Raw genomic sequence first — 16,381 nt, forward strand, 5'->3', positions numbered from 1 at the left:
ATGAACTGCGTGCACGTTACTATTTCAAATTAATCGAGTTACTTATTATTTAATTATAGTATTGCATTATAATTATTTAATTAATATTGAACATTGTAGATTGTAGAAATATACGATAACAATGAACAAAGAAACTTTGAAATTGTAAAAAGATCCTTAAAAGAGTTGAAACTAGTACTTTGGATAATATTCAGCTTGTATTATATTACAAATGCATTATATCCGCGGTTTAGTTTTTAAATTTATTTCACGACTGTCATTGAATTTATTTCACGACTGCTAATAAATTTATTTTACGGTTGTTAATTAAATTTATTCAACGCTGTTATTTAATTTATTTAACGCTGTCATTATTTGAAATAGTTGCGCACACTATCATATTGCTGAAGAGCTTTTCCTGAACGCCATTTTCATTAGGTACTTTTTTAAACGAATTTTTCATTATATTTTATTATATTATTTGTCTGTAATTAGTTACAGAGCTCTTCTCCGACGCCATTCGCGTTCCTGAATTAAAGTAGACTCAGCATCCAACAGAAATCAGCATATCAACCATAACCGTGGCATCTACCAGCCATTTAGAATTATCCAGAAATAGGATTCCTAAAGGATCTCGATCAGCAGCGTCCGACCACTTTCTTTTTCTTCGTCCTGCGTTTCCGTGGCCACGGTGGGGCGACGGCCGTTTTCGCATACAAACGAGCCGGGTCGAGTGGAAAGTGGTGGAGACCGCAGCATCGCGGGAAAAGACGTCGTCGGAGACCGCCTTCCTCCTTTATCTCGCACGGTTCTTCTTCGCGCGCGCACTTCGATGCCGCGAATGCAAGCGAAGAAGACATCGTTCTCTCGCGCGGCTGCCCCACTACACCGCGATACTACTTGCAGCGGTGCCGTTGCAAGGACGCGCGCGCATCCGTGGGCCATCTCGTCGCTGGTATTCTTCTTCGGGCAGGTTTTTTAGCAAACCGGTCGTCGGATAAAGCTGTACACTTATCCGGCCGCGGTTCGCGCCGTATCAGATGCTCCGCCGCGGAACCGGGCAGACCGACACACACGGTCAAGTGCAACACGCGGATAACTCAAGCGCCGTGAGATCCGATTCATCGCAGATCTTGGGAACGGTCCTCCACTCGAATCTCATCTCTCCGCGCTGACGCGTACGATCTGCGCGGTAACGCGGAAATAAATCGCCGGCTCTTAAATCGAGTCTTTGATCTCTCTGTTCGGTACAGTGCTTGGTGTTCTCTTTCTATAAATAAATATAAAAACAGTTCAGTGCTTCTGGTGAACAGTGAACTCTATGCTTCGGACAAGTTCATCCCTGCTCCTTGAACATTTCGGCTCGGTATCATCTCTAGCATCTGACTATAATCGATCGTGGTGATCGTGATAGAAACGCTCACGATGAAGCGGAACAAAGAATGAATTCTAGACGGCGAAGCTGACAAGATAGCGTGTGCCTCTAAGTTGCTCAAGGTTGGTACTCGAAGGACATCAAGCCTCTCGGACCCGCTGGGAAAACAAGTTTGACGCGGGTCTAGCTAGTGCCATATCCGCGAAAACCGAAAAAAGATCAGCGTGTTGATAACGTCGCTAATCCGCGGCGCCACGGACTTTCGCGGAGGTTATCGCTCAACATTCCCTGCACGCGTGATTGCTGATCTTTTTTCGATTTTTAATAAACAATTGCGAACGGATCGGGAACGTATCGCTGACACGGCCTGGCATCCGTTCACGGCCGTCTCGTTATGAAATCATCCGGAATTGCCGCGGAACGTGCAAATATACGCGTCTATCATTTCATCTACAGTTTCATCTATCGATTTATCTATAGTTTCATCTATCGTTCTATGCTATTGGTTTGTCTATCGATTTACAATCGAATTACCTAATCCCATCTATTTGCTATTCATTAACCCTTTGACTACTGCTGGCGGCTGTTTGGCGTCCGAAACATGGCTTTCCGGTGCTGTAGGCGCCAATAGGCGTCCAGCTGAAATTTCGCCTGTTTTATTCGTGTATTATTAACCAGTTAAGTGTGCGTTGACGACTACATTTGTCACGGAGATGCGACAGAATATTTTCTGTCGTGACGATTATATCCGTCACGCGTACAATTCTGTTACAATTTTATGTTTAAATTGTAATTCTGGCAAACACTAAATTATATTCGTAAATTTTAATATACGTAAAATATTTAGAGGTCTTTTAATATTAGAGGTCTTCTATTATCTTCTATTGTTATATAAATATTTAGAGGCCTGTTAGTGGCTTCTATTATTTCCATTGTATGCGACAATTTCTTAAATCTAAGCTATATTAATATACAGATTATTTTGGAACGTGATAGAAAAATTTCAATGGTAATTTCGGTGGTTCAGAGTCACCACTCGAGTGAAAAAGGTTAATATTCGCTGATAAAAAAATTTCGCTGTGCCCAGTGGACGTCGCGAGTGAATTTGCCGTAGCCAAAGGGTTAATGAATAAAGTTCGCGTTTCTCAACGTCCCGGCCCGCCGCGCGATTTATCATGAACTTGATCTCATTGATCTGATCGCCGGGCCAACACGTTTCACAATGTTTTAATCGAATGGTTGTTTATCACGTGTCGCAGAACTCGAAAATGATCACGCTGGTTATCAAGGGCGCGCTGCTGGTGAGCTTCTTACGGCTGTTCATCGACGCGGCCGATCCAAATAACTGCATACCCGATTACTTCCGGTATATACACAACGACGACACGAACGAGTTCAGCGGACGCGTTCAGATACCGGAGCCGCCGAAAGGGGTGCCCTTGCAGCTCAGCGTCAGTTTGAGCATCGCTGTCGCATTGCCAACGGTAACGAACTTCCAAAATGCCATTTCAACTGTAGAATTAGTTTGTCCATTCGCCTGTAAGCAGCCTTTCACGCTGGATCTTTTAGTTCATTAATAAATCATCCGTATCTGGAAAAGGAACAAAGATATTAAAATAAAGAAGATATTGAAACAAATAACATATTGAATTAAATAAGATATAGCAAAAACCGTGTACAAATGCGTAAAAATTTACTTTATCGCTATGTTTATTTTATCAGCCGTTCGCTGATAAAAATGTTCCTAGGATAGTTAACAAATCTCTATATTCAAGCTACGAAGTTTGAAAGAATCCGATCCTGTCATTGTTATAAATAGACTGTGGATTTTATGAGACTGGGATAGCTGTTTTTAAAGTCGTAGGAAGATTAAACAAAACAGCTCTGATATCGTGAATATATTAACATTGCTAAAGGGAGAAAGAATTCTATATTTGTTGCTTACTTTCTTAAAGATTCGGAAAATGTTTGTTTCGCATAAAGATCCACAGTTTAGTTGGGAGAGAGTATTTGTTAGTTCTAGCGTTAATGGCAGACTGCACTGTGACGTTCGGATCAACTTAATATACATAATATATGTATAATATATATATAAGTTCTAAATAGAAATCCCTAAAATATTATTTACAGGACCGAACGCATTTCGTAGTAACAAAAGTAATCACCATTGACTTTTCTTAATTTGTTCGCACTTAACTGTGACAATTATCGCAAGTACGCAGAGCGATGAATTAGTTTGTTCAAAGCTGTCGAAGATAATTTAAAAACCAATTGAGATATCGATCGAGGAAAATGCTATGAAAGTTTAACGCTTACGTAACTAACGCAATAAATAAGCGGATGTCAACATTTGTCATAGACGAATAATTTTACTATTGATTATCTAGAATGTTTGTTTTAACGAGATAGTTAATAATCGTTCGATGAATAACCATATTGATTTTGTGCACCGTGAGTCTTCCTCGATTATAAATCGTTATAGTTTATAGTTTCTTTTTAGTCATAAATCGTTGGTCTAATTTTTATTCGCAGGCAATGCACGACGATTAATTAATTCATTGCTATGATTCACTCCACTTCTCAGGCGAGGTAATTCAGTCTGGCACGGGTTTTTTGCCTACCGTTTTCTAGGTATTGTTAACATACTTCAGGAAACAAATTTCAAACAATTTTTATAAAATCGTAACTAAGTAATAACTAAGTTAATTTATACTAAAATAGTAATGAAATGCATCGCGTTGTATATTCTCAGAAAAATTAGAAAGATTATAATGATTATTGGATGAACATTGGTAGAACCTGAATTAAACGAGACTTCTACCATAGAAGTTCGAATAGACGCTTTTATTTTTGTCTGTGTACGACCGATTGCAACAATAGTTTGCAACCGAGAACTCGGGATTCCCCAGACGTGCTGGTCTCGTCGTGGTTCTGCCAGCGGTTCTACCTCCATTCAGTATCGCGCGCGCGCGCATACATATGTATTTTCTTGAGAGTTTACGAACGCTGATGAAGCAGAGACTTTAGACTTTCTGAGAGACATTATTTGATTCCACGCCTATTAACTAACGCCGTCTCAATTCACAATTTATAAATACATAAATAAATTTTCAACGTGGGGAAAAAAATTGATAAATATATAATTAAATCGAACTCTACTAATTTTGTTCCTTGTTATTTCGTTAGAAATTCAGTTTGGTGAAGCAATCGATAAATTTGTTGTTGAATTTCAGAAATATGTCGGCCGATTGCAATTGGCGCAGTCCAGGGACAAATCGGTGAAAGCAGTTGAACAGGGCAGGCCCCTGACGTACAATGTTCGTTTTCCCCTTTCCGAGCCGGTACCAAATTTAAATGAGATTTGGTTCAACGGTGCCCAGCTTTGCATTGGTCGACGCGGTATGTGTACACTTGTTGCGTTCACATTAATTCGCACAACAGTGTAATATTTCAATAGCGTAATAATAGTAATATAGTATGATATCGGAATCATTGTTTCTATCTTGTTACTCAATATTAACTTTATCTTTTCCGTTTCAGCAACCGGACAGTTAGTGACGTCCATCGTTCTGAATCACACGCTGTATCCGCCGGGTGTGCCGCTCCTGAACGTTGACGAGAGGAACATAGGTCCAGGCTTTGCGAACGTCGCTGACTCGCCGTCGCAAGTCCTTTCTCCAGATACGGACACCTCTTCCAGAGATCCGGTTCCAGTATTCCCGAACGTTCAAACGCCACCGCCGCCTCGACCGACGCCGACACCGCTACGACCGACGCCGACTCCCAAACCATCTTCGCCGATCCAACCCGTTCCGCACGTGGTCGATTTTGTCACTCAGCAGGAATGCGGTCGCTTCAACGCTTCGGGCATTAATTTCTTGATCGCAGGGGGTGAGAAGATCAACCGCGGCGAATATCCCTGGCTGGCCGCGATATTTCTTGTCTTGGTGCCCCGGTACAAGTTCCACTGCGCAGGATCGCTTGTGACGCCCAATCATGTTATCACAGGTACCTTCGCAGACATCTTATAATTAGGTTGATGTGCAAGTGGCGGACAAGATATAAAAATGAAAAGAAAGACAGAAAGAAAAATGATTGTTCGCGTTCTACTTTTCAGCCGCGCATTGTTTCGTGTACCAGAAAGCGTCTCTACCGATAGGCGCGATGGTGGTGTCGTTAGGTCGTTTCAAGCTGCTGGACTTTGAGGAGGCAGGATCGGTGAACCGAGAAGTGGCTGGTTACACGGTTCACCCTGACTACCCGCAATCGTCTGGGAGTTCGAAAGCCAGCGGCGACGCTGATATCGCCGTAATGGTTTTACGAACCAGCGTCGAATATAGTCCCGTGATTAAACCAATTTGTCTTTGGTCCGGTTCGACGTCGTTGAACGCCGTTGTAAACAGATTTGGAATCGTGGTGGGTTGGGGACGCGACGAATTGGGGAACGTTTATTTAGAGGAACCACGAATGGTCCGGACTCCGATCGTCAGCCAGGTAAATTTATGACTCGTGCATATTTTTTACATAATTCATCTTCATTTTCGAATACCAGTTAATCGTCTTTAATAATATCTGTAACAAAATGTAATAATTTTTATTGATATATCTCCATTTACTTCAATTTTTACTTTCTTTGAACACACAATATTAATAACAATAGTGAACTGGTCCTGTTATCCATTCACTTTAAATACAAATTCTACTAACACATTCGCTACCAGTGTTTAAATTTGTCTAAACAAATTGTAGGACACCTGCCTCTTCAGCAAGAAGGAATTCGTGTTCATAGCGTCGGACCGAACGTTCTGCGCTGGCTCGGGAAACGGAACCGGCCCCTGCAACGGCGACAGCGGAAGCGGCTTTGTCTTGTACGAGGCCAACGTCGATCGCTACTTCCTCCGCGGTGTTGTTTCCCTGTCGTTCCTGGACAAGACCAACATGTCCTGCGACCTCACGCATTACGTTGTTTACGTGGACGTGGCGAAACACTTGGACTGGATATACCAGCAACTATCCCTGCAAATATAGGAACTCTGTGCACTCATCCGTAATAATAAATATGCTAGTCGATTAGCGGTATTTTTTCTTACAAGTTCTGCTAACTACGCGAGCCGGCCGAAATTGAACAAGAATATTTTGGATATGATGAAGTCGAGACAATGGAATTTCAACCGAGAAAGGTGAACACGCTGAGAGTAGATTTCGAGTTCAGTGATCTGAAGCATGGGTTCGGATATCATAAAATTTCGACGTCAAAGAACAATGTGCTCAAAAAAAACATTCCTTAACGATCGATGTAAAAGAAAAAAAAATGCTCTTGTAGTGTAAGGAACTCGCAATTACTTGGCGAGGTAAATTTAAGTTGAGTTATTCGTATCTATAATAAAATACATCGCTGAAGATTATCGTCGTTTAGGCTACTTTCCTCGAACAAAGAATCAATCTCGTTAGTAAGACTAAATAAAATAATTTTAATATCGAATCTCACATTTAATTTCTTTTAAATAAAATATTACGTTCTTAGATGTTATTTAATAAAAAAAAAAGTTGTTGCAACAAATAGGATATTTTAATGTTAAAGTTGTACGCAATTATACGTATTACTTAGTTGTTTAGAATAATATTTTATCCAGCACTGTAACTATACAAGGCATTTGAGTAACGCGTAAGTGATACCGAGTCAATTACAGATTGATCGATCGACGATTTTCGTACTGTTTTATTATACAAGTTTTATACTGTATCGCATGTAAGTTGTAGCGTAAATGTTATTTAGATTTAACGGAGAGCGAAAGTCCGTCTTCTTGTCGCGTCGCGATTAAAGTTGTACGGACCGATGCGAAGTCGGAAATTAGCAGCTGCGTTTAGGATATATTTGAACGCTGTGTTTTAGAACATAAATATATTCCTCGTTTAAATAGACTGCTCAAATAATAGTTCGAAATGCAATGTAGAACGTATCCAGTGCCAACGTTCCAAATAAAATCACTGAAAAGTAATTTTTTTGTATATTTAACTGACTTAAATAATACTATACATATATTTTTAGATTTCATATTTTACATATCCCTCGTTGTTATTGTACTAACGTGCGTGCGTTGAGATTCCGTATGCACGATTAACATTAATTATAAATGTACTCGTTACGTTAATCAACGATATAACACATAATTGTTCGAACATGAATATTCCTGAAATATAATATAATATGCTATGAATGTGTGTAATTATAGAAAAAGTAATTTTCACTCAGATAAGTCATAGACATAGACACTCACACATAGAGCCCGTTGTTTTCGTTCTGTCTCTCTCTCTCGATCGTCGCCCGCTCTGTTCTGAAACCAACTGCGCGAAGCTGTGTGCGCATTAAAATAGTGGGGGATAAGAAAGCGTGATACAGTGAGGCAGAAACGGCACAATATAGCGAGACGTCACTGTAGTTACGAATGCACTTTGACTTGACACTTGAATTTGTAACAAAACATCAAATTACGAAGCCAAACAAAATTTGTACCTCTGTACATTGCGTGAAATACTTAGAATATATGATTAGAATACTTAGAATTTATGTATTATGAATGTTGCATGCGCGTGCAGTGTCAAATGTCAGGTTTTTCCATGTAATTTTTTCCGAAGTAAGATTATAAATACATAAAGTTATGTGACAAATAGTAATACGAGAAGTAATCAATGCATTTTATTGTTCTATAATTTAAGACAATTAACAGGTATGTATTACCATTTTTATAAACTATTTATTTTGATTTGTATTCTCTATATTTAGAGTATACGTGTACGTGTCTATTGGAAACTACGTTTTTTCCAGGACATATTATGTTTTAAGAAAATTCCAATAAAATGGATGGTAAACGAGTCGTGGGAGGTATTCCAGTCGAATGTTTGACCGGAGAACTGGCGGCGATTTGGTCCGGTTGGCGATCGTTGGGAGATAAAGAATTAACCAGAGAAGCTTCTGCGAAAGGCACTCATATCAATCTTGCGCACAAGTGTCTGGCGTTCAGACGAAACTGTTCCCTCGAGAATGCTCAACATTATTTTAATACAGAAGTGGAAATATGGGTTATGGAGCTTTTACAGAAACATCAAATTTATAGAGCCTCCCATATCTTAAAAAATATGGTATCCTATACTTAAATTATAAATTATAATGTGTATTATTCTTAACATGTTAATCTTAACATATCGTTTCTTACAATAGGAGAAGGATCCAGACGAGTACATGCTTAAAGTTTGCGTAAATTCTAAAGATTCGGATCTAAGGAACTATTTATCGGAACACTTGACACATGTTTCTTACCTTGAAGATAAGCATATTGATTCATGGAACATAATAAAATACCTCGAACAGTTCGAAAAAGAACAGACGTAAGTTCTCTTATGCTTTTTCTGTTAAACAAGAACGTAATAAATAAATTTTTCAGGATAGAAAATGGCGTAAGCTCCACACTCTGTATAGATAGCATGATAAAATTACCAGAATCCGTAAAAAGAGCGTTATGCACAGAGCTATACTTTTCTAAGAATGAACATAGTCTTTTAAAAAATGTAACCAACATTGTCCTATGGGATTATTTGTTATCGAACAATGAGATTGAAATGATTAAGTGTTGGATCGATATCCATTATAATGGTAATTCCACCGAACAGTCGAGCAATATTAATGAAAAGCACAGATCGCTCTTTGCTACTATGAACATTGTGTCAGATATGCACGAATATATTGATTCTTCGAATGCAAGTGACCTTGTAAAAAATCTGGTTAAGAATCATTTATGTAGGTAAGTTTTGATTTAGAATATATTACAGATATATACAGAGCATTTTGTTACAATGTTCTAAAAGATACGTCTTATTTTTAAACTTTTTATTTCATATTATTTAGTTATCTTTACATGTAAACTATTTTTCTATACTTATGAAATGCTCTGTAGATAATAAAAATTTTGTTTGTATATATTTATCTTTTAACACGCTATAAAAATGTATCAGGTACGGAATATTTCTGCAAAAAGAAAAAGAAAGCATAAAGTTAACGTTAAGACGCATCTTCGACAGCGCAATGACGTTGTCGCAATTTGGCGCAGTGCTGTCTCTTGAAACATGCAATATTAATAAGACTGAATTTTTTCGAAGCATCGATAAAGAATTGTGCCTTGCGCGTTGTTTAAACGAAAATCACACCGAACAGGATCGTATTAAGATGGTAAAACTCTTTGATGTATTAACGAGAATGTGTAATAATCAAGAGCAATCCGTGGACGCTTTAATAGAAGGCCTGTACGAAACAATTCATTATATTTCCGATGATGTAAATGAATTTTTAAAACAGAACTATTTAATAGTTATACTAGTTGTATTTTCATATTTAACGAAAGAAAATGTAGCGAACAATGAAAGCATTGATGCTGAGGCAAACAGAAGTATACTTAAAAGTATATTTACGAGAGAAGACAATTTGGAAATAGGTGCTTATAGCATTTCTACTGAAGTCCTTCAGAGCACGTTGAAGCAAGTGCCAATTCTGCAACACATTATTGAAGATAAACCAAAAAAAGAAGCCACGATGTACGATTTATTAGACGGATATAAAAATTTAAACGTGAAGCAGTTATTTCAATGGCGCTTCAATAATGAAACAATGCCGCACTTCTCTAATGAAAGTCTTGTCAAAAAGTATGGGCATACGGAAATTTTAACGTACGAATATTACTTGAAAGAAGCTCGTCCGAGCATGGCTATTTTTAATTTGAAGCATTATCGAGGAAAATTTCTTAAGAGTGTATCTAGCAGAAGGTAAAACTAACTATGTTACAATTAGTACAATCTATTTCCCAATAATGTTCACTTAAAATAACTTGATTTCAGGAAGTGTAAAGCAAGTTTTTATGCGCACATTCTTGCTCTAAGGAATTTAGAGAAATCAGATATAGTCTGCAGTTGTATTTCTTTTATAGAAATGTTGAATGTTGATTCAGAAAATCTAAGACTTTATGTAACAGCAGCGAACTATATAAAAGAAAAGATGGACGTATCTATTGGTAATTTTATTAATTATTTTCGACAAGTATAAAATATACACATTTTTTAATGTATGCTTTTCTTCCACGACAGGAAATTTATTAGAGAATATAATATACGAAAACAAAAACGATCTGAAGACTGTAATTTCGTATTTTGAAGACAGCTTCCGCGAGGATGTTTCTGTAACTTCAATCGAGGATAGTCAGCAATTTGTACACGTGTTAAAAATATGGGATATCATTGTGCGATTCGCAAGATCTCACGGTTCCACGTTACCCACATCTTTCATAAAATTTTTAGCGAATCACGATCACTGGTTCGAGTTTCTTTTGGTTTGTCAAATCTTTTCCTATCCTATGGATCAGGTATTAATTTTACGTTTGAATAATTTTAAATGCTAATCTCTGGGAACAAGCAATGAAAGTACTGTCATTTCAGGTATTAGATAACGTTAAATATTTTGAGGATGCAATTATAAGGGAGCACTTGTTAACTTGTTTGACTAATCCACGACTTACAAAAGTACAATCGGCTGTTCACACTGATCAGAAAATAAAATCACGAGACGTTAGACAGCCGCTGTATCATAAGATTGGTGTTAAGCAAAGTGTAAGAAATAAATATTACTTGCGTATGATAAAGAAATTTTTGTGAAAGATTCAGAATACATTGTTTCGAAAACAGGAATCTTCAAATTCTGATTCATCAGCATCTACAGATTCATCGAGCACATCCGATTCTTGCAGCCCGTATGAATATACTATAAATGACAGTGTTTGTACATCAGATGATGATTTATGGTTGACCATTCTGAAATGTCATCAAAGTCCAGATCCTCCTGGTGCATTGATAAGCGCGTCACTTCTGACATTAAAGCCATTTTTCACAGTTCTAGCAACCTGTTATGAGGTATCATATATTTTCTATTGTTTTCCGCGATATGTATCTTTCTATTATTAACATTATTAAAGTAAAATTATATTTTAGCCATCATCAACAGCAGCATATTCTTATTCGTGGATGATAATATCAACCGCCGATGAAAATATTATTTCTGATTATAAAAACTGTATGGAACAACAAATATGGACAGCAAATGAAGTTTTCAATCTATTAAATAAAATGGTGACATGCGGATATGTTAGTACTCTCAGCAGAACTTACAAAATATTTATGCCCGTATGTACATTTTCTTATAACGTTGCATTCCTTTTTTTGCTACATTTTAATATAACGTTATAAAATATTTAATCTGTTTTACATTACAGGAGAGTGCTTTCAATGCATACTTTGAATTTCTTGCACAATGTACGCTTTACGGTGATTTCGACGAGTGCCAACAATATATATTAAAATTTAAAAGTCAATGTTTAAACCTAAAGTGTAATGTACGGTTTAATTATTACTGAAATAATTTATATTTGAATTATTTTGTGAAATAACATAATATTAAAATTGCAGAAAGCTATAGATTGGAATTGTTCTGATGGATCGTATTTGAACAATTTATATTGGGTCATAACTGTTGCAGTGAAATGTATTCTTGCAACACTCGCATGTGGCCTTAGAAGCACACATTTGCAAATTAAATTTCTTGAAACGTTGATAAAGTGTGACTTTTACACGGATTGTCAAGGTATTGTAAACTTACGAACGTTAACGTATCAGTGGCAACAATTTAACAATGGAAAATATTAATGTATCAATCAATTTTTCATATATTGCAGTTCACGTTCCAAATTTCCAATGCTTATTGGAAATTGTACAAATTCTACAGAAAACGAACATTGTGTTCGATTTTACAAATTGTATAATATCCGATAACGTGTTCGATTTTAATCCAGAAATTCAGAGATGCATTGATGATTTATTACGGGCAGAAAGTTATGAACACGCGTTAGAACTATCGCGTGCGGCAGGTTTAAATTCATCGAACATAATATTAGCCCAGGTAAAATATTAACAATATACGGTATACATTTTTAGTTTCGAGCTGTTAATAGGAATAAAATTTCCAGTGTCAATGTAAATTTGAACATTGTATGCAAAAAAGAGATAAGATTACAAATGAATTTTGGATCGAATGCGCGCGAAGCTTTGAGGAGCATAAGGTTCCGCATGAAAAGTCTGTTGAATTTTTTATACAACATGCCGAGAAAGTTGTTTCTCATCGAGAAAGGTAAAGTTTCTTGGTCGGATTGAAAACTTTTCATAGTAAATCTTGAACTATCGATATATTTTACAGATACGAAATACTACGTTTGGCTTTCGAAACGTTGAAAAGTGTTGACGCGGAACAGCAAAATATCGACACATTAGAAATGGCAATGTGGAAATCGTGCATGTTAGCAGACCCCGAGAACATACAATTAGGGAGCGGACCCCTCATCTTTAATAAATTAAAAACAGAGTTGTTGTCGGGAATGGATAAATTGAAATTTAGCTACACTTTAAATGAACCATGCGAAAGGGATGCTGCTGAAAATCTAATTAATAAATTGATCGATTTAAACAAGATAGACATTGCATTAAGAATTAGTGCTATATTCAATTGTAAACATAAGGTTTGTCACATTGAGCAATAATTGCAAGTTTATATATAATAAATTCTTGTATGCTAAATTATTTTCTTACGCGCAGGATCTAGAAATTTTAATGTTATGTCTGAGCTTGGCAGAAGGTGAAATAACACCAAACGATTTAACGTCTGACCAAAAAAGTCTTTTGAAAGATCTAAATAAGACTTCTTTATCTCGTAAGTTTTATCTATATGTTCTTGTTATAATAAATTAACGGATATTCGTTTAACGTTGTTTTTTGTTTCAGTGACCACTTTAACAAGCTTGAGCGAAACAAACAAGCTTATGGATGGAAACGTTCAGAATACACAAACAGATTGTTTAACAATTTTAAAGACATTACTTAAAAGTTTAGAGCATGGACAAGATATATGTTTGAGAATCGTATTATATTATAAACTGGCAGTACAACTAGGAAAAAGTTACTGTTTCTTATTAACGTTAAATGATCCTATACAATTTTTACAAGAAATTTCAGAAAGTAATATTGAGAACAAGCTGGAAGTGTTTGCTGATTTAATTACAGCATACAATATAAGCAATGACACTGTTGCAACATTTTTGTCTGATAATATCACTGCAAATATTAGACGCGCAATAGAAGGTATATGAGAACATGTGCGAGAAATTTTACACAAATCTACTACAGATTTCTTAATTTCCTAGATGGCGAGGAAGGCAATATTTTCCTATGGGGGTATTCGTTAAATTCAGATTTCCGTATAATTATGGAATTATGCAACGAAGTTTCGCTTCTTGGTTGTCAACTTTTAAAAATAGCGAACACATTGCTTGGACATTCTCCTTGTGAAAAATGTAACGATATCACGTTAAAACAGAATTGCAAAACCGCGGTATACCCGTAACATAACTTTGATTTCTAATTTTTCAAGTGTCCACCCTAAAGTTGATCACAGAGTTATTAATACGTTCCCATGACTGCTTTACAACTTCTTGCAATATGGAGGGGATAGCGTCGATCCTGCGTAAATGTCAAAATCTTGTCAACATATTGCAAACTCGGAAACTATGGACATTATTGGTACGTCACTATTGCACGATTATACTTATTAAAAAATTAGTTATTTATATTGTACGATCACGACGCTATAATACTTTCTCTTGTCTAGGTGCGACTTGTAACAGGCGTCGGTCGTTTTACAGAGATGAATTACATACTTCAAATATTAAAAGAGAATCATCAGTTCGAATGTTTACTTGGAAAAGGATTAGATAAGGTTCCTAATATATTCTTATTACAATATTGCATAGATATACGCATAAAATAAAATATGAAATGTGTTACAGGTGCCCGGTTTGAAAACAGCGCTCCTAGAATTTTTAAAACGTTTAAATCCCGAAGATAAAGAACTTTTCACCCTCGTAGCGTTACATTTTCAATTATACCACGAAATGGCTCTTATGTGGGAAAATGAAGCGAAGGATATAATCAACACGTTAGTATCGGAGGCAACGAACGATCATGGAAAACTACAGAATGCCGCGCAAGGAGTAATACAATTAACTAAAACGGAACGCGTGCAAAAGCAGCTACAGTTAACTGTATCAAATTTTACTTATGCCACGCAATATTATTTGCGAGTAAGTTTGCATTCAACGTCGTAGAATAATTTCTTACATCGACAAATTGTTAATACATATATATTCTCACAGGACAAGAAATTAAATATTGCTAGTTGGTGTTCAAATCAAGCACAATTAGTCGCTTTTCAACTTTCACTTTTCAATATAGTGTCTAATAATCAACAAGTGATCTGTATTCTTAATTTAAAATCCGATGATATTGACAGAATATTATGTAATACTTTGAATTTCTCTCAAGCCCTTATCGTCATAAATGCGTATAATTGTCACGTGAACTGGGCCAATTTAATATATAGTCATTGTATATTGAACGGGGAGACAAAATATTTGAAAGATTTTATAGCCGTGAAAAAGTTAAATTCTACTTTAGTACAAGACTGTGCACGCAGGTATTATAATTTACGTAATTATTTTTTCAAATAGTTATCCCCGTTAATGCGCTATCAATTAATTTGAATTTATCACGCAGGTACAGATTGGAGAAAGGTATTACACATATAATGACAGATAATATGAAAATGTTGATATCCGAACTGTCCGACGTAGAATGTAAATACATGTTAGCGAGCCAATTAGGATTTAAGGATATTATTGAGTCAATGATCAATGATCCTATGATCGGCGCTTATCTCAAAGATACTGTATGGAAAAAGTGCTATAATATTACTTGAGTACTCTATATTTATGGTATCGGAGGCTCGTTATACAGAATTTAAATAAGCTGAAGTTCCAAATAAATGTACACGTGCTAAAAAGTTTATTCAATAAGAAATAACTTTTATACAAGTGTGTCTTCTTATTTTTGTATAAATAAATATCTTTTCATACTATGTAATCTTTATTATAAATCTGTATTAATATACAGAACGTCCTGTTATATGTAATAAATATTTTCAGTCCCTTCTAGATAGGGAAACAAGATAGAAGGTACCCTAAAAATGACCTAAAACTGGCCCAAAATTACCCTAAAGGTATCATAGAAGTATCTTGCTACCCCAAAAGAATCTTGAAACTGCAGTAAAGGTACTTTAAAAATAATTCGAAGTTACCCTAATGGTGCTCTGAACCTGCCCTTAAAATACCCTAAACCTATCCTAAAGCTACCCTAAAAGTATCACAAAAATATCTTCAGCTACTAGTCTAGACTGCTGCTTGATCCGTAGCAAGATTCTATATATCTAGAAAACTTGTCGCTTTAATTGGCTGACAATTCACTGCTGAAACAAGAACCGTTGCGGATTGGACGAACAGTAAAATGGTGGGGAAGTGCGCGCCAGCTTAGAGGGTGAGAAAACCACGCGGGAGCGAGTCCCATTACAGTGCGTAATGACGCGTAGGTAGGTCAATTTGTTGCTATTTACACGGCGCGTTCCATCAATTTAATGTTTACCTTTCCGTAGGAGTGGGAAGTCGTAGACAGCAAATGGAAACAATATTTAGAAGACGCAACGTTAATTAATTGAGGGAAAATTTGTCGACGTCTAACTTTTCATTGACTTGTACCACTTAAAGGTTCGCGAAAGTTTCAAAAGACATTCAAAATCTTCCAAGTAATACAAATCAATAAAAAATCACACGTGCAAAATTTGTCGACGTTTGACTTTTTATAACTTCTTCAAATTCAATAAAAACTCTATAGGTTTTTAAATTATTATAGATAAATATGTAAATTGATTAGAAAATTTGCAAGAACGAATATCAAATAAAATGAATAGCAAATGTCGCTTTAGACGCGGACGAAATAAAGAACGTCGATTATCCAAACTAGAAAATCAATTTTTTGAGTTGGAAGCTTCAAGAT

The 16,381-nt window shown here is 36.3% G+C and overlaps 2 protein-coding genes across 3 annotated transcripts; both read left to right on the forward strand.

The window, feature by feature from the left end:
* Positions 1-782: 782 nt before the first annotated feature.
* Positions 783-7,353, forward strand: LOC144473895 (venom prothrombin activator trocarin-D). Of its 2 annotated transcripts, none has more exons than XM_078188273.1 (6): positions 783-1,476; positions 2,614-2,838; positions 4,588-4,753; positions 4,895-5,362; positions 5,472-5,848; positions 6,104-7,353. In XM_078188273.1, exons 2-6 carry the CDS (start codon positions 2,623-2,625, stop codon positions 6,380-6,382), a joined length of 1,506 nt encoding a protein of 501 aa, XP_078044399.1. In that variant the 5' UTR covers positions 783-1,476; positions 2,614-2,622; the 3' UTR covers positions 6,383-7,353. The 2 variants fall into 2 exon arrangements, with proteins under 2 accessions (XP_078044399.1, XP_078044400.1); XM_078188274.1 differs by lacking the exon at positions 783-1,476 and adding an exon at positions 1,930-2,031.
* A 206-nt stretch (positions 7,354-7,559) lies between these two features.
* Positions 7,560-15,410, forward strand: Spg11 (spatacsin). Its single transcript, XM_078188272.1, is given in 23 exon segments — positions 7,560-7,989; positions 8,199-8,494; positions 8,574-8,740; positions 8,797-9,153; positions 9,365-10,168; positions 10,241-10,413; positions 10,487-10,761; positions 10,835-11,005; positions 11,081-11,305; positions 11,384-11,575; positions 11,665-11,784; positions 11,858-12,032; positions 12,124-12,347; positions 12,415-12,575; positions 12,642-12,960; positions 13,037-13,153; positions 13,156-13,579; positions 13,642-13,791; positions 13,869-14,017; positions 14,106-14,213; positions 14,284-14,577; positions 14,650-14,969; positions 15,050-15,410. Coding segments are annotated over 23 exon segments (5,484 nt in total). The 5' UTR covers positions 7,560-7,928; the 3' UTR covers positions 15,252-15,410.
* Positions 15,411-16,381: the final 971 nt, after the last annotated feature.

The sequence above is a fragment of the Augochlora pura genome, chromosome 7 (genome assembly GCF_028453695.1).
Source record: "Augochlora pura isolate Apur16 chromosome 7, APUR_v2.2.1, whole genome shotgun sequence".
In the NCBI taxonomy this organism is placed as follows: domain Eukaryota; kingdom Metazoa; phylum Arthropoda; class Insecta; order Hymenoptera; family Halictidae; genus Augochlora; species Augochlora pura.